This window comes from Monodelphis domestica, chromosome 3, assembly GCF_027887165.1.
Source record: "Monodelphis domestica isolate mMonDom1 chromosome 3, mMonDom1.pri, whole genome shotgun sequence".
NCBI classification, from domain to species: domain Eukaryota; kingdom Metazoa; phylum Chordata; class Mammalia; order Didelphimorphia; family Didelphidae; genus Monodelphis; species Monodelphis domestica.
Window position 1 is genome coordinate 25,624,436 of NC_077229.1, and position 25,071 is coordinate 25,649,506.

A 25,071-nucleotide genomic window follows, 5' to 3' on the forward strand; every position below is an offset into this window, starting at 1 on the left:
GTTTTAGGACTAACTTGTAAATTGGAGACTCCAAAGCTTGTTCTTGTTCCTTGTTCCTGTGAGAATCCACCTTGAAGGGAATCTCAGGCTAGCAGTTTCAGACTGAATGATGGACCCTAAGGTAAATAACAGTTCTAGTTAGGTGGGACTAAGCATATGCTAAGTATCCTTTTGTCTTAGGTAGTCTTCACTATTGTACTGGAGACCCTTTCCCACATTAGCAGTCCCTTCCCTTAGACTCTAACCTCTAGCTCTGATTCTTTTCCCAAGCTTGATTGTATTTTGTCAGTATAGTTTGAACACTTCCCATTTTCTTTGTAGCTATAGTAATGTCAATCATCTTTCCCTGACCCTGGATCCCCCAAATGGTATATAGGTTCCCCAATTTCTTTTGTTCTTTGGTGTTGTCCATCTAGCTCAGTTGGCTCCCCCAGGGGTCAGTGTCCAGAGCATCCAGAGTTCCATCCTTGGACTCTGTGATTGTCAGCATGCAGTTCTGTGTGGAGACCGACTATTACACTGAACCCCTTTTCCTTGATTAAAGAGTGATTTTTCTGACTATTTAATAGCTCTTTTTTTCCCACGACAACGTCCCAAACCCCCAAATACTTTGCAGACACTGGTTGCTTCTGGTAGTAAGGACATAAGTAGTTTCTGTCTCACTCAGGCCAAAGGTAATTAAAGAGTCTTTTGTGGACTGAATGGAGTGGGGCAATCTTGTCCTGCAAGGGATGCTGGCTCAGAGAGACCAGCTTTACTAACTTCTACTGAGGTTGTAGGCATATTCATTTTGGAGATATCAATATTGCTAATATCTTTGTGAATAACACACTTAATTTCTCACTCCCCACATAAACCTTGTTTGTCCATAGCCATCTTTCCCATTTCAATGTGAATTTGGGAGCTGGAACTATTTTTAACTTTATGTAACCAGCCTTTTTGAATGCCAGATTTACCCAGAAAGGAGGTTCACAAGTGGGAGAGGCCAGGGGCCAGCTTCTAGGAGACGTTCTGTGTCCTCTTACCACACGGATAGCCTCTTTTAATTGACTGCGTAGCGGAAAAAAGACTGTCTTTAGAACTACCTGGGAAAAGTCTCTCATTCTTTTTGATAAGAATCCAGAAAGAGGTGAAGATCCTATTCACCCATATCATGAGGTCTGTGAACTCAGTGGCTGGGAGAAAGGGTTCTATTTCTCCTTCTCTCTACCTTTAACCCTGTGGCTCTGAGAAATGGGCTTTCTGTTTTGTTTTGGTGGTTTCATTTGTCCTTTTCAGTTCTAGGTGAATCCCAGCTGGACCAGAATCCAGACCCAGTGACCCCATAGAATGTGCTTCCACCTAGCCTAGCAAAGATGCCCTGAGAAGGCAGTAGAAGGCACCTGGAACTGAGCCCAAAGTGGGCTTGGTTTTGTGCTATAAAGGAATTGCGCTAAACTGTGAACTTAATCCCTTTTTCTTCACAGCTTAAGTGGCACTGGGTGGGGAGGATTATTCTCCTCCAGGGTTGGAAGTAGGGGAAGGAAGTGTTTGTTTATTCTTAGTATACCTTTGAAGTAAATGTTCCTTTGTAAAAGTTATTACTGCCATTAAGTGGTAAAATGGAACTGAGGTACAGGAACCCCCAAACTGAAAGGGACCCCAATGATTGGAGCTGAAGCCAATGGCAGAGGGACTTGGACTCCGCTTCAAATCCACCACAGGGTCTCCTAGAACTCTGGTAGGAGGGGGTGAAACGTAATAAACATCCCTAGCCATTTAGTCAACTCGTGGTTGTATCGCCTGGGCACAGCCTAGTGTTCGGCACACAGTAGGTGCGCATTGCCTCACTGGCTTTGTTTCCCTTTTTCTTTTTTGGAGGTGGTGGGTGGGGGCCGCTCTGGAGTTAAGGGTGATTCCTCCCCTAACTGGAGGCTCCTAGAACAGTTTAGACGTCCTCAAACTTGAGAAGCCCAGAGAAGCTGGGTAGTTTGGAAGCGAAGTATAGAAGCGATTGTAGCTTTAAGAGAAAGCACGTGAAGGGATTTAGAAGAAATAGGACCGCTCTATAGGGAGAGGAGAAGGGTGGGGCCTCCGTGCTCCTCCCACTTACGTCTCCAGGAGGCATCTCCAGCCAGAGGTCCTCCAAGGCCATAGAGATGAGGTCGCTCTAGGACCAGCTTCACTGTTCCCAGGGCAACCACCTCTCTTCCGCGTGGAGTCTCTGGCATCACTTCCTGCGCGCTGAACTCGTCTTCAGTAGGCGGCCACTTCCTGTAGCTAATAACTCCCAAGGACCCTGAAGAAGCCAAAGAAGCATTTCTAGGTGAGGCAGAAGCTTGGGGGCGTCAGCGGTGGCGCAGTTGTCAGCGAGATCCCTTCGAAGTCCCCCAGAGGTGAGGGCGGAGCATGGCCGGCCCGGGGTGGGGGACGTTACTGCCCAGAGTACAGCCTAGAGGAGGCGCCCAGGTCTAGAGCTGGACGAGACCCCAGAGGGGTCATCCTGGGGAATTCTAACTGTAGTCTCAGGACTCCAGATCAGCGTCCTTTCCTCGCGAAGAATGTCAGAGTTGGGAGGGAGCCTAGAACGTGGAAGGTCAAAGACTTCAAGGAACCTAGATCAGGGAGTATCAAAGGAGGGAGGGAGCCTAGAACGGAGGATGTCAACTGGGGAAAGAGTTTAGAACTTGGAATGTCAGAGCTGGGAGGGACATTAGGACATGGAATTGCAAGTTGAGATCTAGAGAAGGGAAAGTGATCTACTCAAGGGTTACCGACCAAACAAGTCAATAGAAGAAGCTAGAATCCCTGCCATTTGGCTTGTGACAGCTCTATAATCTGGCTGGAATTTCAGGATTTCGTATCCGAAAGTGACCTTAAAAGCATACACATGGATGTCAGAGCTGAAACGGGGGGCAGGAAGTTGTATAGTGGAAATAGGAATGGATTTTGAGCCATTGTTGTAGTTTTGGAACTTGAAAAAAAGCTTTGATTACTTTTAAATCACATAGGATGTTCTTGTTTTACAGAGATGGAAACTGAGGTTCAGACAGGTGGAAGTTCCCTATCTAGTTATATTTTTACTAAATGTGAGAAGCATGCGCCCACCATAGGTCCACTGTTGTATACATGAAAATTTGGGTAATAGCAAAATTTTCTAAACTGTTTAGTAGTGTTTAATTAGAGGTTTTCTTTGAATTGTATGTACCTAAATAACTGGAATGAGCAAGCCAAGTTAATGAAAACAATTGAAGATTTCTCAGAAATATTCTCTATTACCTTCTGCATCTTGCTTCTGCTGTTACTTGTTGTCCTTAAGCAAGCCAATTCCTCCCAGAAGCTTCAGTTTCCTTCTGTGCAAAATGAATAATGATCTTTTTTTAATCCTAAAGCTAGTGCTATGCTACTTTACCATCCCAAGATTTTTCCCTTCCCTTCTCCATGTCCTTCAATTGATCCTTGTTTTTCCTTGAGGTTTCACTCTTGTTTGTCTGCCAGCATTGGAAACTTCTCAAAACAATAAGTTTTAACTAGATTTCTTCCAATATTGAGTTCCTAAAGTGCAAAACACATATTTTATCATCTAAGTGGAAAGGGGAATTTGCAATTCTGCTGCCTGAAGACTATTTAAAAGAATGGGGAATGGAGGTATAAAGATTAAAATAAAAAATCATGGTTGTTTACTTCAAAGATTTTAATTGCTGTTTAAGGAGAGAGGGATCAGATTTCATTCTTCTTGGTCTTTGAGGGCAGAACTATTTCCAGTGACTAAGTGATGAGGGGGCAAATTTCAGCTTGAAAAAGAGCAGAACTTCCTACTATTTAGAACTATTTGACTTTAGAATTAATTGTTGTGGTAGGTCAGGTGTTCTTTATGAGGGCATTTCTTCAAGTGGCAGCCAGATAGACCTCTTGTAGGAGTTATGGATAGGATTCAGGCTTAAGGCTCATTACAAGATCCTATCCATTTAATTTCTTTCTCCCTTTCTCCACCAGAGTTTGCCACCATGTCTCTGTCCCATCTTTACCGAGAGGGTGAAGGAGCCATTGATGAGGAAGAAGATGAGATGGAGAACTTTGAGATCACTGATTGGGACCTCCAGAATGAATTCAACCCAAACCGGCAACGTCATTGGCAAACCAAGGAGGAGGCCACATACGGAGTATGGGCTGAGCGTGAACTTGAAGATGAGCGGCCCAGCTTTGGAGGCAAACGGTACTGGGATTTACTGTATAGGCCTGGCTGTTTCTGGGTGCAGTTATGAGAGGATTCAATATATCCAAGGCTACTTCTCTTCTGATTCTCCCTCCTCCTGTCAGATGCTAGAGCATTACTTCTGGGAGTTCAGTTTTCTTGTTCAGGAAAAATATATACTGTGCCATTTAAGGTCAGCTTTTCAGTTCTGGGTTTTATGTAGGTGCAGGTCATTACTCCCTAATGTATGGATTGTTGTTATTGGCCAGTGAATACCAATGATTAGAGCATGTTGCTATCGAGATAAAGACTTGGCATGTATTCTGTTCTGCAGCCAGAGGTTATGAATCTATGAGTAGGCATGTAGACCAATTAGACTAGGAAGCTGCTTTGAGATTCCATCTAGATATCATTATCTTACAGATCCTAATCAGCATTGTTACAATTAAAATATTTGAGAGACTGGTTTTGGATAAGATTATCAATTTATTGATTATACTAGCAAATAACCAATAGATTGAAGGGTCAGTGGTCCCCAAGGACCCCAAATGTCCCTTAAGCAAATCTAAAAATACATTTTTAGGAGTTTATTCATCCCCTTGAACATCTCAAGAAATCTCTAATTGGTTAATAGCTAATTAGATATTGGTCCATCAAACTCTTGAACTCCTTTTCACCCCATAGGTGATGGGGGTTATGTAGTCAGGAGGAGAGTCATTGTCTCCTTTACCTATTAATCAGAAAAGCAATCCTAACTAAAAAGAAGTGCAAAAGTCCAGAGACTAATTGGAGTCTGTGATCCAAGGCCCTGACACAGGAATTTTCTCTAATATATAGGAATTCTTTCTAATACAATACCCTAACCAGATTATTAAAAAATAAATTCTTACAGCATTCATTCAGTCATTCATTAAGTTTCTATTAAGGTCCAGCTATTTAAGGAATTTGTGCTAAAGATACCAAAAGAAGTTGGTGCGATGCAACACGTACACACAGATTAGGAAGTACACCATGATTTGAGGAAAGTGTGTGTGTGTGTGTGTGTTTGTGTGTGTGTGAGTGAGAGAGAGAGAGAGAGAGAGAGAGAGAGAGAGAGAGAAGCAGAGTGAATGCAAGAGCAAGCATGTGTGTGGTTAGTTACTAAAGACATAAGGTGAAGGTTTAGAGGAATCATTTTCCTGGTGTGAGTCAGTAATGACATCTTCATACATGAGAGGTGCCATATGCTTTGCTAAGGGTTATGGTGATGTAGACATTCATATTAATTGATTGATTCTCGTATCCCATCAAGTGACTTTTAGTTTAAATTTTTTGTGATTTTTCTGATGTTCTCTTGACTGCCCAAAGCAATTTTATTTTTTTCTGGAAGGAACTGAGATGAAATGACACTGGTTAGTGTTCCTGAAGGAGGCTATTTTCAAACCCCTGTCATGTTAATCACGGCATTCATTTCTTCACCTCTTGAGTTTTCCTGTTGCTAATTTCATGGATGTGCAGGTTTTCTAGCATTTTGTTTCATCAAGTGGTTTTATATATATAACATATTATTAGTATAGTCTTTTCTTCGTTTCCTTTGTAGATGGGTTTGTTCTATAAGATTCTTTTCATTCAGCTACTCTTGCTCTCATGGTCACCTAGTTAAGTAGTTTGTCTTGTTGAGTGGAACAGTAGCCAGTGGAATGGCTTGATAAAGTGTATTGCTAAAGAAGAGAGATGAACATAAATCCTTTGGACTTTTGATTCCTTTAGTTAATAATGATTATTCTCAAGGCCTACATTTCAATCTAGAGCAGAGATTTAGACTTTTTTGAACTAAATATGTTTGTGGTGTTTCAGATATCTATTTTAATAGACTATATCTGTCTCTGTCACATTTAATATTCTTTGGATTTAAATCAGTTACTTGCAGGGCAGCTAGGTGGCACAATGGATAGAGTGACAGGCCTGGAATTGGGAGTTCAACTGTGGTCTCAGACTCTTCCTAACTATGTGACCTTGGGCAAATCACTTAACCCCATGCCTAGCTCTTGCTGCTCTTTGGCCTTAGAATCTTGGCCAGAAGGTAAGGGTTTAAAAACAAATGACTCCCTTGGAAGCTACTTTGTAGCATTCTGGTGACACAGTTCTCCTGCAGCCTTTGCTCCTCTGACAGCAGTGGAACCTGTTCACTGCTGAGGATTTTCTAAGGGCTGTCTTTGTAATCCCTTCTTTTGGGCTATGTTCACAGCTCCCGAGACTTTTCGGCTCCTGTGAATTTCATTAGTGCTGGCCTGAAGAAAGCAGCTGATGAAGCAGACGAGGAGGATTCCGATGAGGAAGAGAAGCCCATTAAGCAGGAGGACTTTCCTAAAGATTTTGGCCCAAAGAAGTTAAAAACAGTAAGGTTTTCCTAGAGAGTTGGGAATGTGCTCACACCCTCAGAGTGCCCTATGCACAGCCAAGAGCCCCGCATGCTGGGCTTCCAAGTTACCCAGCTGCTGGTGATCAAGACTGAGGGAACACAGTGTTTGTATATGGGGGTGGCGGTTGGCTAGAGATACACCAGGTTTTATTCCTATGAGTTCTCTTTCTCTTTGTGGGGTTTTTAAGAGTACAATTACATTTCCCCTAATAATTCCACAGTATGTATTACAAGTACATTTTTGGTTCAACCACAACTTTTTCAACGTTAAGTTACTGCTACACTTTCTTCTTTTTTTTAAATTATGCTTTTGTTTCATCAGGGTGGCAATTTTAAGCCCAGCCAGAAAGGCTTTGTAGGTGGAGCCAAATCGTTCACAGACTTCGGCAGCTGGGAAAGGCACACCAAAGGAATTGGACAGAAGCTTTTGCAGAAGATGGGTTATGTTCCAGGGAAGGGCCTTGGGAAGAATGCACAAGGTATCAAATAAGTCATGTGGTATGAGTTGGGGATCCAATAAGTTTTTCTTTTTTACTGGGGGGAGGTGGGGAAGGGGCATTGAAACAGGTTTGAAAATTGAGATTCTAGAAGGAGAGCTAGAAGAATATATATTATGACAATGTTCATTTAGAATAATGAAAGGAGAGAAACTTATACATGTTTTGGAAATATTAAGTTGCAGATGTAAAAAAAAAAAGACATTTTCATTATTCCCAAGTATTGATTTATAAAAAATTACATTGTTACTGTGTACTAATGAGTAAAATGAAGTCTGTGAAAAATTCTCTGCCTTGTAATTACAATGAACTACAGAAAAAAATATTTTTTTTGGCCAGGTCCCAACTAGTGATTTCATCAGTTTAGGGATCTCCAAGAGGGAAATGCCCTCCACAGGTGCATATTCATATCTCTTCCTTGTTAAAAAATTGCTAAGAGCACTGAGAGGTTCACCAGCTTGCCCACAGTTCCACAGCCAGGCTGTTTCAGAGGCAGGATTAGAATCCAAAGCTTTTAGGCCCCAAGGATAGCCCTACATATATATTTCATATGAGGAATTGCAAGATGCATTATAAACATAAAAGTCCTATATCTGTGCCATATATGTGTGTACACACATATATGTATATATACATGTATACATATATTACATACTAATAAATAATTTAAAATATTTTAATAATAATTTATCTCCTCCAAATTATACACAAAAACAAAAAAATCACTTCTTTTTTTTTACAGTTTGAGTTCCAAATTAGCTTTTTCTTTCCTAGTATCCCAACTCCCCCACCTCACTTCCACCCTTTTCCACTCCCTTAGATGGTAAGCAATCTGCTATAGATTTTATTACTTATTTATTTTTAAAAAAACTCTTACCTTTCATCTTGGAATCATTTCTGTGTATTGGTTCCAAGGTAGAAGAATAGTAAGGGCTAGGCAGTGGGGATTAAGTAACTTTCCCAGAGTCACAACAGCTAAGAGGAAGTTTCTGAGGCCAGATTTGAACTTAGGACCTCCCATCTCTTGACCTGACTCTCAAGCCATTGGGCCAGCCAGCCATCCATCCAATCATGTAAAACATTTTTCCATATTAGACATTTTGTAGAAGTAATCTCAAAGAAACAAACAGAAAAAAGGGAAAAAGAAGAAGAAAGAAAGTGAAGTATAGTGTGTTTTGGTCTGCATTCAGCCTCCATCAGTTCTTTCTCTGACAATAGATATGTTCCATATATATCAATATATTTTTTAATTTACCCCATTACATATTCTGTCTGAATTAGTCAGTGAAGTTTTGGAATTTATATCAAAAGTTGCTATAGCAGCTAAAATTATCCTATATTTTCCTACTGTTAATTCATATGGAAATACATAACTTGATATATATATATATATATGTACATATATATATATATATATATAAGAGGTCTCTTAGTAATTCAGTAGTTATTCATTAAACACCTGCTATTAATAGTGTACTCTACTGTGTGCTGGGAATACAGAGGTAAGAAGCTCCAAAGTTCTGCCCTCGGGGAGTTTAACATCCAGTTGGCAGATAAGCTTATATAGAGATTTAAATTAGGCTGTGCTTAGTGAACCAAAAAGAGACTTCATCAACTTAGGGGAGATAACACTTCTAGCTGAAGAAGGTAATTTTAGTTATCTCAGGTATATAACTTAAAAAAAAATCTTTGTCCAAGATTGCTGAGATAAAATTGTCTTCTGATGATTTAAAATTCTGAGAAACTGGGTTCTAGGTGAAGAAAATCAATTTATTGATTAGGATAGAAGTAATCAATGAACAAATGGTCAGTGATCTGTCCTTGTGATCCAAGACAAATCCTTGAATCATTAAATACAATTTTGGAAGCTCGATATCTCTTAATTAGTGGATATCTAAAGAGGGAGTTAGGCTAATAGTCTCTCCCTGATGCTCTTATGAAGATGGGGGAAATCACCTGATCTTAGGATCCTACTCTCCTTACTGGGCCAGATGAAGAAATCAGGGTAAGCCTGGTTAAGATTCACTTTCCCCCCATCTATCCCCATTGGGGACTCAGGGACATTGCCACGCTGCTCCTAAACTGGTTTTTGTTTACTAGACAAGATGGAGCTTATATTCTCCATCTTAATTATCCTGATTTTAGAAGCTGCTCTGGGGCAGGGAATGTGAGGGCATTCCTAAGATGGTCAGGACCACAGAATAAGGAAAAGGGCTTGAAAAATACATTACCAAGCCCTATTAGGAATCAAATAGTATAGTCAGCAGTGTTTTGAAATAAAAGTGATAAAGCATTAGGAATAAATCTCAGTCATTTCTTTTTTTTCAACTGGACTGTTATTTCATTGATACAGATTCTTCTAGGTAGGTAAGGGGGCACAGTCAGTCAGGATCCTGTCTCAGACACTTACTAATTATGTGGGCCCCAAGTGGGTCACTTAACCATTCTCTCAGCCTTAGTTTCCTCATCTATAAAATGGGGACAATACTTATACACACTTCACAAGATTGTTGTAGGGAACAAATGAAAAAAACTCTATAAAGCTCCTTGCACACCATACAGTGCTAGCTAGGATTATTATCATGAATGCAGTTTGGCACCTTCCCTAAAGCTTAGTCTTAAGAGAGTTGGCTACAGGCCTTAGGGGGAAGTGAGTCCTCCAGTCCATTCAGCTGAGATGGGACCTGAACCCAGGTCTACCTGCCTCTGAATCGGCTTTCTATCCCTGCTGTATAACTGCTTCCTCCATATTTTGACCCTTTGAATATAAATTACAACTGAACTGGGAGCCAGGAGAGCCAGGTTCCAATTGTTGATTCTGTCATTTACCAAATGGACAAGTCACTTGCTCTTGTTGGGCCTCAGTTTCTTCTAATTTAAAATGAGAGGGTTAGATGAGGTGGGATCTGGTACTTCTTGCGCTTGTGCTCCTGTGATTGGGTACTCCAGAAGGTCTCTTCCAACTCTAGCATTCTGATAAGTAGGAGTTACTTTTGTTGTCCTGGACTGTTCACTTGGGCCCTTGTCACTGTGGGCTGCTCTTGTACTTCTTATTGAAAGGTTGACATTCATGAATGAGTGGCGCCCTCTAGCCTAGCTGCATCACTAAATAGACTTTCTGTGTACCTTTTGTCAGGTATCATTAATCCAATTGAAGCTAAGCAGAGAAAAGGCAAGGGTGCTGTGGGAGCCTATGGGTCAGAACGGACCACTCAGTCAGTGCAAGATTTCCCTGTGGTTGACTCAGAAGAAGAGGCGGAAGAGGTAACTTGGGAGGGCCGGCTTTCCCTGGGGTGGGAGGCAGACGCAAGAGCCAGCTACTTTCTCAGAAGGTGCCTGGCCCTTCAGTGGAGTAAGAGAGGAGAGGGGAGCTGGCAAGAGCTTCTCTGGGGGCTTGAATGTCTACTTTATCTGCTCTGCCACTGGGGAAGGAGGGCACTTTATTTCCCTGCTTCTGTAGGCTCTCTCATTGGATAGTAAACCCTTTGGCTTCTCTTGCTGAACAGTATGCAAGCCTTGAGTGTAAACAGAATCTCAGGATGCCAGAGTTTGTCTGCAAGCTGTCTTTGTCTCTGTTTCCTTTCTAAAAAAGCTGTCAATAGAACATGCTGTTTATGATTCTTGTTGGATTTGATGGGCATATGATGCAATCTGCTGTGTAAGGAAGATTTCTGCTGCTTGGGAGCATCTGCTGCTAGCATTCCATGGATTTTTTTTAGGATGGAGGAGGTCGGGGAGTATCACCAATGAAGTTTGAATCTCTTCTAGCAGACTTTCTAACCGTAAATAATCATGTTATGAATCAGTTCTTTCCTTTTCTAGACTGACCCAATTGCTTTTTTCAGGAGTTTCAGAAGGAGCTCAGCCAGTGGCGGAAAGATCCAAGTGGGGGCAAGAAGAAACCAAAATACTCCTATAAGACAGTTGAAGAATTGAAGGCAAAGGGTAGAATTGGCAAGAAACTCTCTGCTCCCCAGAAGGAGCTTTCCCAGGTTAAGGTATGGTGAATTTTGAAACTTGACACCATCCTGAGATTATTTAGAATTAACTCTGTGTCTCATGATGGGGATGTAGCCTAGAGAACAGTAGATTGGGGGCAGCATGAGACCTTCCTTCAAGTGTCTAAAGGGCTACCCCTTGGGAGTGGGGTGAGCCTTGTTCTCTTGGCTCCAAGGGCATTAGAGCTGTCCAGCAGCTGTCAGGGCAGGAGGGCAGGGGTCAGATTGCCCTGTCCTCTGTTAGTGATGTGGTTAGGGATTCTGAGTGGTATCTGGAGACCTTTTTCAACCTGAAATTCTGTGTTTCAACAATTTATAGGTTTGTGCCCGTAGCAGTAATGATTCTCAACAGATTCTGACTTGAAATAGGACATTTTTTTTAAACCCTTACCTTCTGTTTTAGAATAAGGACTAGGCAATGGGGGTTAAGTTATTTGTCCAGAGTCACACAGCTAGGAAGTATCTGAATCTAGATTTGAACCCAGAACCTCCCATCTCCAGGCCTGGCTCTCAATCCATTGAGCCACTTGGCTACTATCTAATGGTTTAATGTTTACAAAGCATTTGTCCCACATCATATCTACAGGATGGATAGTACAAATGTGACAGATTTCTTCTTCACAAATGAAGAAACTGAAGGTCAGTGGTTAGATGGCTCATCACAGTCTCATCTAGAATATGACTGAGGCAGTTAGGATTTGCACCCAAGTCTTCTACTTCCCCTCCAAAAATCTCGCTAGCTTAGACTTAAGATCCTCACCTTTCTGATCACAGCCATCCTCTTTGTACTTCAGAAGATGTTTAGAACAGTGCCTGGTGCTAGCAGTGCAATGCTGCCCCCATGGATGCTGTTCTCACTGCAAAAGGGGGCTTTAGTGCTAATCCAGGCCTTTATTGTCCTGATTTGACAGGTTATTGACATGACAGGCCGGGAACAGAAGGTCTATTACAGTTACAGCCAAATTAGCCACAAGCACAACATACCAGAGGATGGACTTCAGCAGCAGCAGCTGCCACTGCCTGGCAAAGATGCCAAGCCACAGGCCTTCGCCCTGCCTGAGCTAGAGCACAACCTCCAGTTGCTCATTGATATCACTGAGCAGGAGATCATTCAGAATGACCGGCAGCTGCAGTACGAGAGAGACATGGTCGTCAATCTGTCCCACGAGCTGGAGAAAATGTCTGAGGTTCTGTCCCATGAAGAGACAGTGATCACCAACCTCAGTAAGGTCCTGGAAATGGTGGAGGAGTGTGAGAGAAGGATGCAGCCAGACTGCAGCGATCCTCTCACACTGGATGAGTGTGCCAGAATATTTGAGACTCTCCAAGAGAAGTACTATGAGGAATACCGCATGTCTGACCGCGTGGACCTGGCCGTGGCTATTGTCTACCCACTCATGAAAGATTACTTCAAGGACTGGGATCCCCTCAAGGTCCGTGCTGCCTGAGACAGAGGATGCGGAGGGTTCAGTAGCTTTGGGGGGTACTCTTGCTGGGGAAGAGGTATCATCTGATTCAGAAAGGGCTGCAGGGGAGGAAGGTTTCCTGAGTTCTCAGAAGTCACTGTGTGTTTTTGTGTTCAGGACTGCACTTATGGCACTGGCATCATTGCCAAGTGGAAAAGCCTTTTGGAGAATGATCAGATCCTGTCTCATGGGGGCCAAGACCTTGCTGCAGATGCTTTCCACAGGTGATGGGGGTGGTACGCTGTTTCCCTGAAGCCTCCTGGGGATGCTTGGGGCACTTGAAAACATCCTAGTCCCAGGTGTCCTGGGATGGGATGGGTGGGTGCAAGGACTGGATTTACTCTCTGTATGTAGAAGTAAGAATTGTGCTGTGTTAAGGGTAAAATTTAGAGTTGAGACTGAATATATTTTTAAGTTTGTTGCCATAGATTTAAATTCTAAATCCCAATGAAATACTCAAGTCAGAACAGAATTTTATGGTGGTTTATTTACAATACAAAGAAGAAATTAAAAATGAGAGAGAGAGAGAGGGGGGGGAAAGGGGAGAATAGCTGTTTAGTTTAGAGACCTTGGCCAAGGGTCTTTTCCAGAAGATTAAATCTAGCTCGGCTTCCAGCCAGGTGGCCTCCTCCAAGTTGATGGGCCTCCTTGGAAGCTGGTGCCTCCAAAAAGCCAAGGAAAGGAGAATCAGCCTTAACACTCACCACTTGATCGTCTCAGGGAAGCAGTCTGAGGTCTCACGTTCCAGCTCCTCCAAGTCAAGTTCCACTGCCAAGCTCCCTCTCACAGGAAGTCACATGAAATATAAAGGCAGTTCTTTACATCACTTCCTGTGTCTTACATGTTTCAGTGGTGGCTTAAACTTGGCGCCCAGGGGGGTCAGTCAGTTGTTTCTGATTTGTCACTTGCTAGCACATGCAGGTCGTGGACCTTCCTTCCCCATACTTAATCCTTAAGTCAGGGTGTATACATTCCTGGTTGCTAAAATTCTAAAGACTAAGCAGGGTGGAGTAAATCTAAAATTCACAGCTGGGCATGGTGGCCTTATTGGTTCCTAGATTGTTTGTTCTGTCCTGAAAAGGACACTCAACTTGTAGCCAGAAGTCCTGGCTCAGCACAACCCCTTGCAAAGCTGTTTGCACTCATTGCCTTGACCCTGTCCTAATTCTCACGCCACAGCCTTTTATCATTTGGCTTTGGATGTTCATCACCCAACTGAAACTGCCCTCCAGAGCCCCTCTGCAGTGATGTCCTCATTACCAGGTCTTTTTTGTCTTCTCATTTGATGCTTTTGATCAACTTTTCCTCCTGGAGCCTCTCTGCTCTCTCCTGGTTTGCCTCCTTCCTGTCTCCTCACAACCCTTTCTTGGCCTCCTTTGCTGGTTCAACATCTGTCTCTTGCTCCCCAGATCTAAGTGTGCCCCAGGGTTCATTCCTGCTACACCAGGGGTTCTTGCCATGGCCTAGTAAGGTCTATGGACTATTTCTTAAATCAACAGCAGCAAGCATTCTCAGAATGACATTTCTTTTAAATTGCAAAATAAAATATATACTTAAAAAGGAAAACAATTATAATGAAAGTTATTCTATTTTAGAATTGATACTATGTATTAGTTCCAAAGCAGAAGAGAGGTAAGAGCTAGGCAATGGGGATTAAGTAACTTGCCCAGGGTCACACAGCTAGGAAGTGTCTGAGGCCAGATTTGAACCCAGGACCTATCTCTAGACCTGGCGTTCAATCCACTGAGCCAGCTAGCTGCCCCCTTAGTTATTCTATTTTTTAAAAAATTCACAAACCACCTGAAACCTACATTCAGAATTCTTGATATACTCTTCCAAGAACTTCTTCAGCTTCCATAGGATCAACTGTCACCTCTATACAAATGATTCCAAGATCTATATTTCCAGCCCCAGTGTCGTCCCTCCCCCAACTTCATTCCCTCCTCACCAATTGCCTCATTTTACATTTCAAGCTAGATCCACCAGAAATATTTTAAATTCAACATTTCCAAAACTGAACTCAAGTCTCTTTCCTTCTAAACCCTCCCTGTTTCTTTTGAAGGTAACACCCTTCTAGATTCCTGGGTTCTTCACATCAGCATTATCCTGGACTTCTCATTTTCCCTCATCTCACATTTGCAAGTCTATCTTTCCTCCATTCACCTAACTCCTATTGTAGTTCATGTAGTAGTTATCACCTCTCAAATGGTCCCCAGAGGTCCATCAAATTTCTTCTTCTACCAATCCATCCGTGCATGGCTGCTAGTGCAATCTCTTCTCTAAATCCATATGTGGCCCTGTGAGCTCTCCTTAGACACTTCTAGTGGCTTTCTATATCTCTAGGATAAACTAGGAACTTCTCTATTTAATCTGTTTAGCTTTTTTTTTTTTAATAGAACCCTTACCTTCTGTCTTAGAATCAATATTGTGTATTGGTTCCAAGGCAGAAGAGTGGTAGAGGTTAGGCAATGGGGGTTAAGTGACTTGCCCAGGGTCACACAGCTAGGAAGTGTCTGAGGTCAGAATTGAACCCAAGTCTTCTCATCTCTAGGCCTGGCTTTCTCTTTACTGGGCCACATAACTGCCCCTCTTTTTAGCTTTTAAATCCCTCCACAACCTTGTTCCAACCTTGCTTTCCAGTCTCATTGAGCATGGCCCCACTTCATACATTCTGGGATGCTACCAGGCTGGCCTTCTCTCTGTTCCTTATAAGTGACCCTCCATCTCCTGTCTCTATGCCCATGTTCTTGTTGTGCTCTGGACCTGCAGTGCCCTCCCTTTCCACTTGTGACTTGGCAAGACTCTCCCTCTCTCCCTCTCTCCCTCTCTCCCTCTCTCCTCCCCTTAGAAGATGTAGCTCGAGTCCCATTTGCAGAAATCAATCCATTTCTGATTCCCCAAGGCTAATGCCTTCTCTCACAGACAGCCTTATAGTAAACTAATTCATCTCTCCCTTTATTAACTTTTTTCTTTTTTTTAAACCCTTACCTTCCATCTTAGAATCAGTCCTAAGTATTAGTTCTGAGACTGAAGAGTAATAAGGGCTAGGTAGTAGGGGTTCAGTGACTTGCCCAGGGTCATAGAGCTGGGAAGTGTCTGAGGCAGAGTCGAACCCAGGAGCCTCCTCCTCAAGGCCTGACTCTCAATTCACTGAACCTCCTAGCTGCCCCTATTAGCATTCTCTTTATACTATGTAGCATTTCATATGGGCTCTCCCTTTAGTAGATCAGATGCTTGAGAGCAGGGACAGTTCCTCTCTGTATTTGTCTTCCTGGCCCAGTGCCTAGCACATAGTAGGTTCTAGGGGTAAAATGAACATAATCCTATACCAACACCCTGTTTTATGAACTGCCATATGCTTGTTTACATGATCTGTTGATATTCCCTAAAGGTTAAAGGTCACCCTGTTGATTATGATCTGTTTTCATGGGTTTTATTCTAATTCTCTGTAATTTACTTCCCCTCTTACTCTAGGTTGATCTGGGAAATGTGGATGCCTTTTGTTCGAAATATTGTAACTCAGTGGCAGCCGAGGAACTGTGACCCAATGGTGGACTTTTTGGATAGCTGGGTGCATATTATTCCTGTGTGGATCCTGGATAACATACTGGACCAGCTCATCTTCCCCAAACTGCAAAAGGAGGTACAGTGAAGAAGCACCTGCAGCAGCCTGCAGGAAATACTCTCTGGCTCTTTACATTGAAGGCACCTCTCAGCAGCCTCCAGGAAGACTGCTATATGCAGCCGTGGTCCGGTCTTGAAGGATCTCTCATTCCTGCTGTCATTCTCATGGCTCCCACCTATTTCAGGCCCTTATTTCTGCTTGTTTGGGTTGTTACAATAACCTCCTACTTGGCCTTCCCTTGTGCACTCTCCCCTTCCACTCATCCCATAGGCACCACAAGATTCATCTTCCTAAAACAGTGATTATGCCACTGTCCTACTGAGAAATTTTCTGTGGCTCCTCATTGGCCAACAAAGTTCAGAGGCGATGAATCCTGCATTCCAGGCCTTTCACAGTTGGCCTTCAGCTGCTGGGCAAATCTTCTGGGAGAACTCCTGTACCTGTCTTGTGCACTTGTACCTCCTCCTCATCTGCTCACAATGGTTTCTGGCCCAGAATGCCCCTTCCTCATCTCCTTTCCTTGGATCTACCTCATCCCTTTTCTTTGAGGCTTTCTTGTCTTTGAGCAGGTCATGGTGACGCCTCTCTGCTTGGGACTCTTAGAATGCCCCTGGTTAGTGCTTCTCTGTGATCTGAGCTCCTTGGGACATGCTTTTCCTGGCCCTTCTGGGTCAGACTGTCCTTGGGAGGTGGAGGAGGCAGGGCAGCGAAGAGTGACGGTAGTCTCATTAGCTAGAACTGAGAAGGCGCATCTTTGTCTCATCTGATACTTGGGGCAGTGACTTGTACCAGTCTGGGCTTAGGTTAAGCATGAAAGGATTCGTCATTTTCCTATCAAATCAAAATGCCCATACTTGCCCTTTCTCCCTTAATTTGTCCTGTAGAATTGGCAGGGCAAAGGATATTGCAAGATGTGGCAGAATTTTAGGTAGAGATCATCTTTCATGGAAGGAAAAAGTAAGTTCATAATGGACCACCATCTTGCCTACTGGTGTAGGAGCAGCCCCTCATGTGCCAGAAGCATCCCACCTTCTACTGAGGTGACAGATAAATGACTTTAAAAGAAGGGGAATTTCCCCTTGAAGTTAATCTTTTTTTTTGTCTTCCTTTTTCTAGGTTGAAAACTGGAACCCTCTGACGGACACGGTTCCCATCCACTCATGGATACATCCCTGGCTTCCTCTCATGCAGTCACGCTTAGAGCCTTTGTACTCTCCGATCCGGAACAAGTTATCCAGTGCTCTGCAGAAATGGCATCCCAGTGATTCCTCAGCCAAGCTTATCCTGCAGCCCTGGAAGGATGTGTTTACCCCTGGCTCCTGGGAGGCTTTCATGGTCAAAAATATTGTGCCCAAATTAGGTGAGGTGATTTGAAGGCTGGGTCCTGGATTGGACAGCTTCTGTTCCGGGGCTTCCAAGGACCATCTTGAAATCTTTTGACCCACATTTTTGATGCTTATAATACAGTTGATACTCTTATTAGCTATTATAATAACTATTTTCCCTTAAAAGAAGTTATTAATGTCTTTTTTTAAACCCTCACCTTCTGTTTTGGAATCAATACTTTGTATTGGCTCCAAGGCAGAAGACTGGTAAGGGCTAGGCAATGGGGGAAAAGTGACTTGCCCAGGGTCACACAGCTGGGAAGTGTCTGAGGCCAGATTTGAACCTAGGACCTCCCTTCTCTAGGCCTGACTCTCAGTCTACTGAGCTACCCAGCTGCTCCCTTATTGATGTCTTTTGTCCTGATGCTTCCCTGCAAAGATACACTTCCTTACATTTACTCACCTATCATTCAGCTGGCATTCATTAAACACTGTGTCCCAGGCACTGTGCTAAGCCCAGGCCATAGCAAACTCCCCCCAAAATAGTTTATCAGTTGTTAACTGATAGGGATTTAGGAGCCTTTGGTATTCATGTAGTTCAGTTGTTTGAGTCACATCTCACTCACTCTTCATGACCTCTTTTGGGGTTTTCTTGGCAAAGATCCTAGAGTGGTTTGTTATTTCCTTCTCCAGCTCATTTTATAGCTAAGAGAACTGAGGGTAACAAAGTGAAGTGACTTGTCCAGAGTCACACAGTTAAGACAGTAAAGTGATTTGCCATTTCCTTCTCTAGCTCATTTTATAGATGAGGGAACTAAGGCTAACAGGGTTAAGTGACTTGCCCAGGGTCATACAGATGGGAAGTAACTGAGACCACATTTGAACTTAGGAAGATGTCTTATGGGCTCCAGACCTGGCACTGCAGTGCCACTTAGTCATCCCCTTTGGTATTTATAATCTAATACTAATATTGATTGAGGTAGGTAGGTGGCAATGCAGTAGGCAGAGCATAGGGCCTTGAATTAGGAAGGCGTTGGGTTCAAATACAGCCTTAGACACTGTGTGTGTCTTAGCTTTGTGAACCTAGGCAAGTCAGTTTACCCAGTTACCTCAGTTTCCTCATTTGTAAAAAGAATTGGAGAAGGAAATGGCAGATCACCCTAGGATCTTTGCCAAGAAAATCCCAAGTAGGGTAATGAAGTCAGAAACGACTGAACATCATCAGCTTATATTGATGGTTTTACGGGACCCGAGAGCAGCTCCCTCAGTCAATATGCTGCCATTATCTGCCTTGTGGATGTAGAATTCTGGCTTTGGTTTCTTGTATGTCTTACCCTGTTTCTCTTTCTGTGTAATATTCTTAGCTTCTCTTATGACATACTGATGTAACATTTATATACTACAGTTTGCTTAGCCTTTCTATGGTAATTAAACATGGATTTAGTTTGCAGCTTTTTATAGAATAGAAACTTGTCTTCTCCTTTGAAGATCTGAGGCAGCTGGGTGGTCCATGGGATAGAGTGCTGGGCCTGGCACCAGGAAGACCCGAGTTCAAACTCTGCTACAGATACTCACTAGTTGTGTGACACTGGGCAAATCACTCTACCTGTTTGCCTCAGTTTCCTTAACTATAAAATGGAGATCATAATAGCACCTATTTCCCAGGGTTGTGAAGATCAAATGAGACATTTACAAAGCTCTTAGCAGTGCCTGGTACTACTAGTGATTGTAATTATTTTTACTACTTATTTTCCTGCGTGGTATCTCTTACTCATAGTATGGTAGATTTAGAACTGAAAGGGAATCTAGTGTTTCGTCTAATTTAACACCCTTATTTTACAAATCGGAGACTTGAAGCCCCAAATGCTCAAGGGACTTGCAAAGGTCACACAGCTTCAATTCTATTCCAGAGAGATAGGGCTTGACTCCAAATGGTTTTCACATTCAATACTTTTTCCTCAGTGCTGCTGCCTCTGGGATGAGGCTGACTATAAATCAGTCTCACAAAGAGCTGGTTTTAATTGGTTCTTTGCCTGAATCCTTGAATCCTCCCGAGAGGCAGGTAGTGCAATCCTGTGCCCAGTGAATAAAATATCTCTGTAAATAGGTCCGGCAGCATCTGAAATGGGCTTTGAAGGGCTTGCCCCTAAGAATAGCTCACTCCAACAGTCATTTATGAATCACCTACTCTGTGCCGCACTCCTAATGACACCTGCTTTTTTGAACCTTTTAGACTTTTTTTTTTAACAAATTCAGTTTGAATCCTCATCATGGAACACCCATCATAGTTCTTGAAACTTTGTGGCCTCTTCTTGCTTACCTTAAAAAAAAAAATCATGAAATAAGTGATTCCTAGATTGAATGAAAATTGGTTTAAAAGTTTGATGTATCGAGTTTACAACTGATAGTTAAAGCAAGCTGCTTCTACTTCTAATAATGGACATTGTATTTTTAAAGTTTTGATTCTTTTTCTCAAAAGCCCTAAAGTTAAGGTCAAATTGGAGCCTCCATTAAAATCGTTCCACCATTTTTCTTTTTTCTATTCCAGGAATGTGTCTTAATGAATTAATCATTAACCCTCACCAGCAACACATGGATGCTTTCTATTGGGTGATTGACTGGGAAGGAATGATCTCAGTTTCCAGCCTAGTAGGACTCCTCGAGAAACATTTCTTTCCTAAATGGCTTCAGGTATGTTTGTAGCACAGTAAAGATCTAATTGTCTTCAAAAAGAGAAAATTGAAAAATGATGTTAAGAGCCTGCTCATAGGCCTGAGAATCAAGCCTTTTGGAGTCAGTAAATGTCAAATGACATTTTAATTTCAGAATTATAGGGGGTAGGAATGAATGAGACCCTGTCTCTGCAAAATGAAATTGGGTTAGTGATAGGTAGTAGATATTGAAGTCCTTCGATTTTTTTATTCATGCAGCTCTGATTGAAAGTGAAATGCATTATCTGTGTCTGTGACCATCTTTCTGATAGTTTTCGTTCCTTGGTAGGTTCTCTGCTCCTGGCTCAGTAATAGTCCAAATTATGAAGAGATCACCAAATGGTACTTGGGCTGGAAGTCCATGTTCTCAGACCAGGTTTTGGCACATCCATCTATCAAGGACAAATTTAATGAAGCCCTTGATATCATGAACAGGGCTGTTTCTTCCAATGTCGGTAAGTGGACCAACCCCCTCTTCTCCAAGGCCTATGACAGTGATGGTGAACCTTTTAGAGATGGAGTGCTGGGCCCTTCCCCCTACCAGGTGCCAGGCATGCCCTGTCCCCTCCTTACCCCATACAGGGTGGGAGGAGAAAGCTCCCATTGGGCAGAGGGGCAAGTAAAGTGAGGAATGTCCTCAGTACGTGTAGAGAGGGTTGACTGGAGCACTCTGCCGTCTATGAGCTGCCCGTCTTACCCACTGTGTGTTCCCATTGGGCTGCTGGACAGAGGGATGGGGGATGTGAAAAAATGTTGTCAGGCACAGTGAAGAGGGGGAGAGGAGCAGTTTGTGACAAGGAAATCACTTTAAAAGACTGATATATATATTAATTTAAGGTTGCCAAGGAATTCAGCTATGTAATTCCTAAATGAAAACTCAAGTCAGCCATCAACCTTTTATAGAGTTTAATTACAAACAGGAGGAAGAAAGGAATTAGAGATAGAGAGAGAAAGGGAGAGAGAAAGGGGAGAGAAGGGAATAGGGCTTAAATACCCCTTCTGTTTAGGCTGGGTCAAAAGGCCCAAGCCCTTAGATAGCTGGGGCAAAGAAAGGAGATCAGTCCCTATTACTCACGTGACCAAAATGGAGAAACAGTCTCAGGGCCCCCACCTCCAGCTTCCTTCAGAGCAAGCTTCTCAGAGCACCTCTCCAACCACTCAGAGCCAAAACTCTCTAACCCACCCCCCCAGTCCTCAGACCCCTCTATCTTTAAGGAAACCATCCAAGTTGCCTCCCCTCAGTTCTCACATCTACCAATCACTGTCCATCATTTTCCCTGTGCCAATGGTGGCTCTAGCTTAACCCAGGACCTCCCAGAGGTCTGTGGCTTTGCACATGTCTGTTGGAGGTCATATTCTCAAATAATTAAATCTTGATCTTTTGCTACAGCCCTTCCTAAATCCTGTTACCCTGAGTAGGGTAGAGATTGGAATAATTAAATTTTGATCTAGGCTGCAGCCCTTCCTAAATCCTGTTAGGACTGAGTAGGGTGGAGATTGCAATTTCCAAGACTTGGTTCTGTCATTCCAAGTATCTCCATTGTATCAATTCTAAAATCAATCATGACTCAAAGAAATTCCTGTTCTATGCTTAAGCATAGGTCAAAGTCCTTTCCATTGTTCAGCAAAAGGTTTCTGTCCTAAAGTAATCTTAAGAAGGGAGGAGGAGGAGGAACCTCCCATGCCAGTGGGGTTCACATTCCAATAGCCAAGACCCACTATCAATAGGAAATTTTTCAAGTATGAAATTTCCCAATGGTGAAATTTCCAACATTTATAAGTCTAAGAAATTTTAAGGTTTATAAGTTCCACCTGAGTCTCTGCCTTTCTAATAATGAACTGAGGGGGGAGGGGGGTAGCCACATGCCCAGAGTGCTCTGCATGCTATCTTTGGCACCTGTGCCATAGGTACGCCATCACTGGCCTAGTATATTAAGCATTAAGGGACACTCATAACACTGCTTGAAGGTCCCCAAGCTGTAGCCACTTCTTCACACTGTGCCCTCAAGAGAGGAAGGCTGCCATAGACTAACCAAAGAGGGTAATTTACAAGCTGCCTCAAAATTTGTTTCGTTAAAATTCCCAGGTATCTCTCTCCCTCCCTCCTCTCCCACACTAGAGAAGGTATTATTTGACAAAAAGATACCTGTACATAGAAAGCTGTCTTGCTTGTTTCTGTTTATCAGTTCTTTCTCTAGAGGTGGACACGTACAAAGCATTCTTCAAGCAATATTTCTTTTGCTGCATAGAATGTTTTCTTGGTTCTTCTCATTTCTCTCACCACCTCATAGCAGGGACTCTTCCTGCTTGATAGCTCACACTGTTTCCCAGATATGGGGGGAAAAGCACTCTTGGACTCTTGATTCTGAATCCTGCCTGTGTTTTGGTTGTGTGTGTGTGTATGTGTGTCACCTTGGGTACAAAGGGGACTGTAATACATGTAGATCTTGTGAGGATCAGTAGTAATAAAAAATATCAATTGTTTACATAGTCCTTGGATTGCCAAGCACTTTGTTTTCTCACTTGATCCTCACAACAGCCGTGGGAGATAGGTGCTACTATTATCCCCATTTTATTGGCAAGAACACTGAGGTAGACAGCAGTTAAGTAAGTTGCCCCAGCTCACACAGCCTATTGGATTCTTCCTCATTCCTAGCCTGGCACTCTTTCCAGTATACCACCTGCAATTGTAAACTTTAAGTGCTGCTTAAAACATGTATTATTATTGGGGCCTGGCTGGAGCTGATTGCAGAGATATCTGAAGGGAGGGATGGTTTTTTTAGTTGATGACTAACTCCGAATGCTTGCTGAGGCTTTAACCTGCCATTGTGAAGGAGACTTTTTAAACACACACACACACACACACACACACACACACACACACACTCTCTCTCTCTCTCTCTCTCTCTCCCTCCCTCCCTCTCTCTCTCTCTCTCTCTCTCTCTCTCTCTCTCTCTCTCTCTCCCCCCCCCCCTCTCTCTCTCTCGCTCTTGCTCTCTCTCTCTCTCTCTCTCTCTCTCTCTCTCTCTCTCTCTCTCTCTCTCTCTCCCTCTCCCTCTCCCTCTCCCTCTCCCTCTCCCTCTCCTTCTCCCTCTCCCTCTCCCTCTCCTTCTCCCTCTCCCTCTCCCTCTCCCTCTCCCTCTCCCCTCTAGTTAGAATAAAATCTGCAGTTCTTGTGTTATAGATGCAAAAATGAGCTCAGAGACCAGGGGGACTTGCTTGTCCTTGGCTACAACCAGTCAAGGAGTGTTGGAGTCAGGCTTTGAACCCAATTCTTCTGTTTTGTGGTGCTGCCTGTCAGTACGAGGCTTCATTTCCAATTAGGCCCCTCAGGAAGTGCACTCAGGCATCTGCAGTCCAGTCCAGTGCAGACTGTAATAGGCTTTGGCCTTCAAAGTGCAATTGTCTCTAGGTGTGTGGATGTTGTTTTGGATCAGACATGAGCCTGTTGAACTATTTATTTACATTTCCCCCAAAGGCACAGGGCCGCATTTTATTTTAGAACTTTGTTCTGGAGCTGAACTTCAAACCGTTGAAAGATGTGGTTTATTAGAATGTTTTTATTAAACCCAGGCCCAGGGTAAAACAGAAACTTCTGCATCTGCTCCATCTCTGAAGCACACTCTTGTCCTCACATCTACTTTTTTCTCCTGTATGTTCACAGGGGCCTATATGCAGCCAGGAGCTCGGGAGAACATTGCCTATCTTACTCACACAGAGCGGAGGAAAGACTTTCAGTACGAGGCCATGCAGGAACGCCGAGAAGCAGAGAACATGGCCCAGAGGGGCATAGGCATGGCGGCCAGCTCTGTGCCCATGAACTTCAAAGACCTCATTCAAACAAAGGCTGAAGAACATAACATTGTTTTCATGCCTGTTATTGGGAAAAGGCACGAAGGGAAACAACTCTACACTTTTGGGCGGATTGTAGTCTACATTGACCGGGGTGTTGTGTTTGTGCAAGGGGAGAAGACTTGGGTGCCAACATCCCTCCAAAGTCTGATCGATATGGCAAAGTAGGGTGTGACTTCTGAGTTGTAAAAAGGATGTATTAAAGACTTTTTAAAAAATGAACTTATTGGGACTGCACTGAATCCACAGTAGGCCGGGAGACTCAGATCACATCCAGATCATGTCTTGGGGAAAAGTAGCCTCCTTCCTTTCCTGGAATTCTGATGACAGCTCTAGTAACCTGCGGTCATGCCATATGGCTAGTTAAGTGATCAGCAGGGGAACTGGTTTATGGTAAGCTTCTCTAAGCCAGAACCCCATAAGGGTGGACATGGCCTCAATATGTGAGGCTATCATCAAGATCAGGTTAGAGCCCTGATGATCCAGCCTCTTGCTGACTTCCTTCTAAGAATTAACCCCTTTACCTACAACAATATGAACCCAAACACTTCAGCAATGGAACCTAATCATGGGCCTTCTCAACTTTCTCTCAAACATTCCCTTGTCCTCAATCCAACTTCACAATTAAAGGAAACGCTACGCATTTATTTCCAAGAGTTATTTATAAAATATCTTCCTGATGGGAAGGCCTGGCATATCACATGATTCCTCCTCCTAAATTCTCCCAGCCTGGGTCTGTTTGGATAAAAGAAACAATGAATTTTTTGTAATCATCTAAAGCAATAGCTGCTTCTTAGCTTTCAGATGAGACATGTTTTGCCTTAGTCTGTCTGTCTAGAGCATGGGGCCTCCAGAAATTGTAGTTTCTTTGGGGAACAGAAATAAAGTAACTCAGAATAAAAACAAGGCCAGACTTGAGACCAGGTCTTTCTGGGTGTGAAAGGGACTGGCCAGCAGCCCTCACACAAGAGGAAAGATAGAAGTTTAGCTCTCTAGGGGATCAGAATCTGAAGCCGGAGGGA

General features: G+C 43.1%; 1 protein-coding gene across 3 annotated transcripts; it reads left to right on the forward strand.

Moving 5' to 3' along the window:
* The first annotated feature begins 2,162 nt into the window (after positions 1-2,162).
* On the forward strand, positions 2,163-24,696 carry TFIP11 (tuftelin interacting protein 11). Of its 3 annotated transcripts, none has more exons than XM_007490053.3 (13): positions 2,163-2,305; positions 3,976-4,195; positions 6,402-6,552; positions 6,898-7,054; positions 10,209-10,336; positions 10,918-11,070; positions 11,982-12,503; positions 12,654-12,760; positions 16,011-16,179; positions 17,278-17,521; positions 20,035-20,177; positions 20,487-20,652; positions 23,862-24,696. In XM_007490053.3, exons 2-13 carry the CDS (start codon positions 3,987-3,989, stop codon positions 24,215-24,217), a joined length of 2,505 nt encoding a protein of 834 aa, XP_007490115.1. In that variant the 5' UTR covers positions 2,163-2,305; positions 3,976-3,986; the 3' UTR covers positions 24,218-24,696.
* Positions 24,697-25,071: the final 375 nt, after the last annotated feature.

Excerpts from the sequence above, each read along its gene's own strand:
- TFIP11 (XM_007490053.3), top strand. The coding sequence starts at position 3,987 with ATGTCTCTGTCCCATCTTTACCGAGAGGGTGAAGGAGCCATTGATGAG. Across the intron at positions 12,761-16,010 it reads GCTGCAGATGCTTTCCACAG|GTTGATCTGGGAAATGTGGA; the intron begins GTGATGGGGGTG and ends CTCTTACTCTAG. Across the intron at positions 16,180-17,277 it reads TCCCCAAACTGCAAAAGGAG|GTTGAAAACTGGAACCCTCT; the intron begins GTACAGTGAAGA and ends TCCTTTTTCTAG.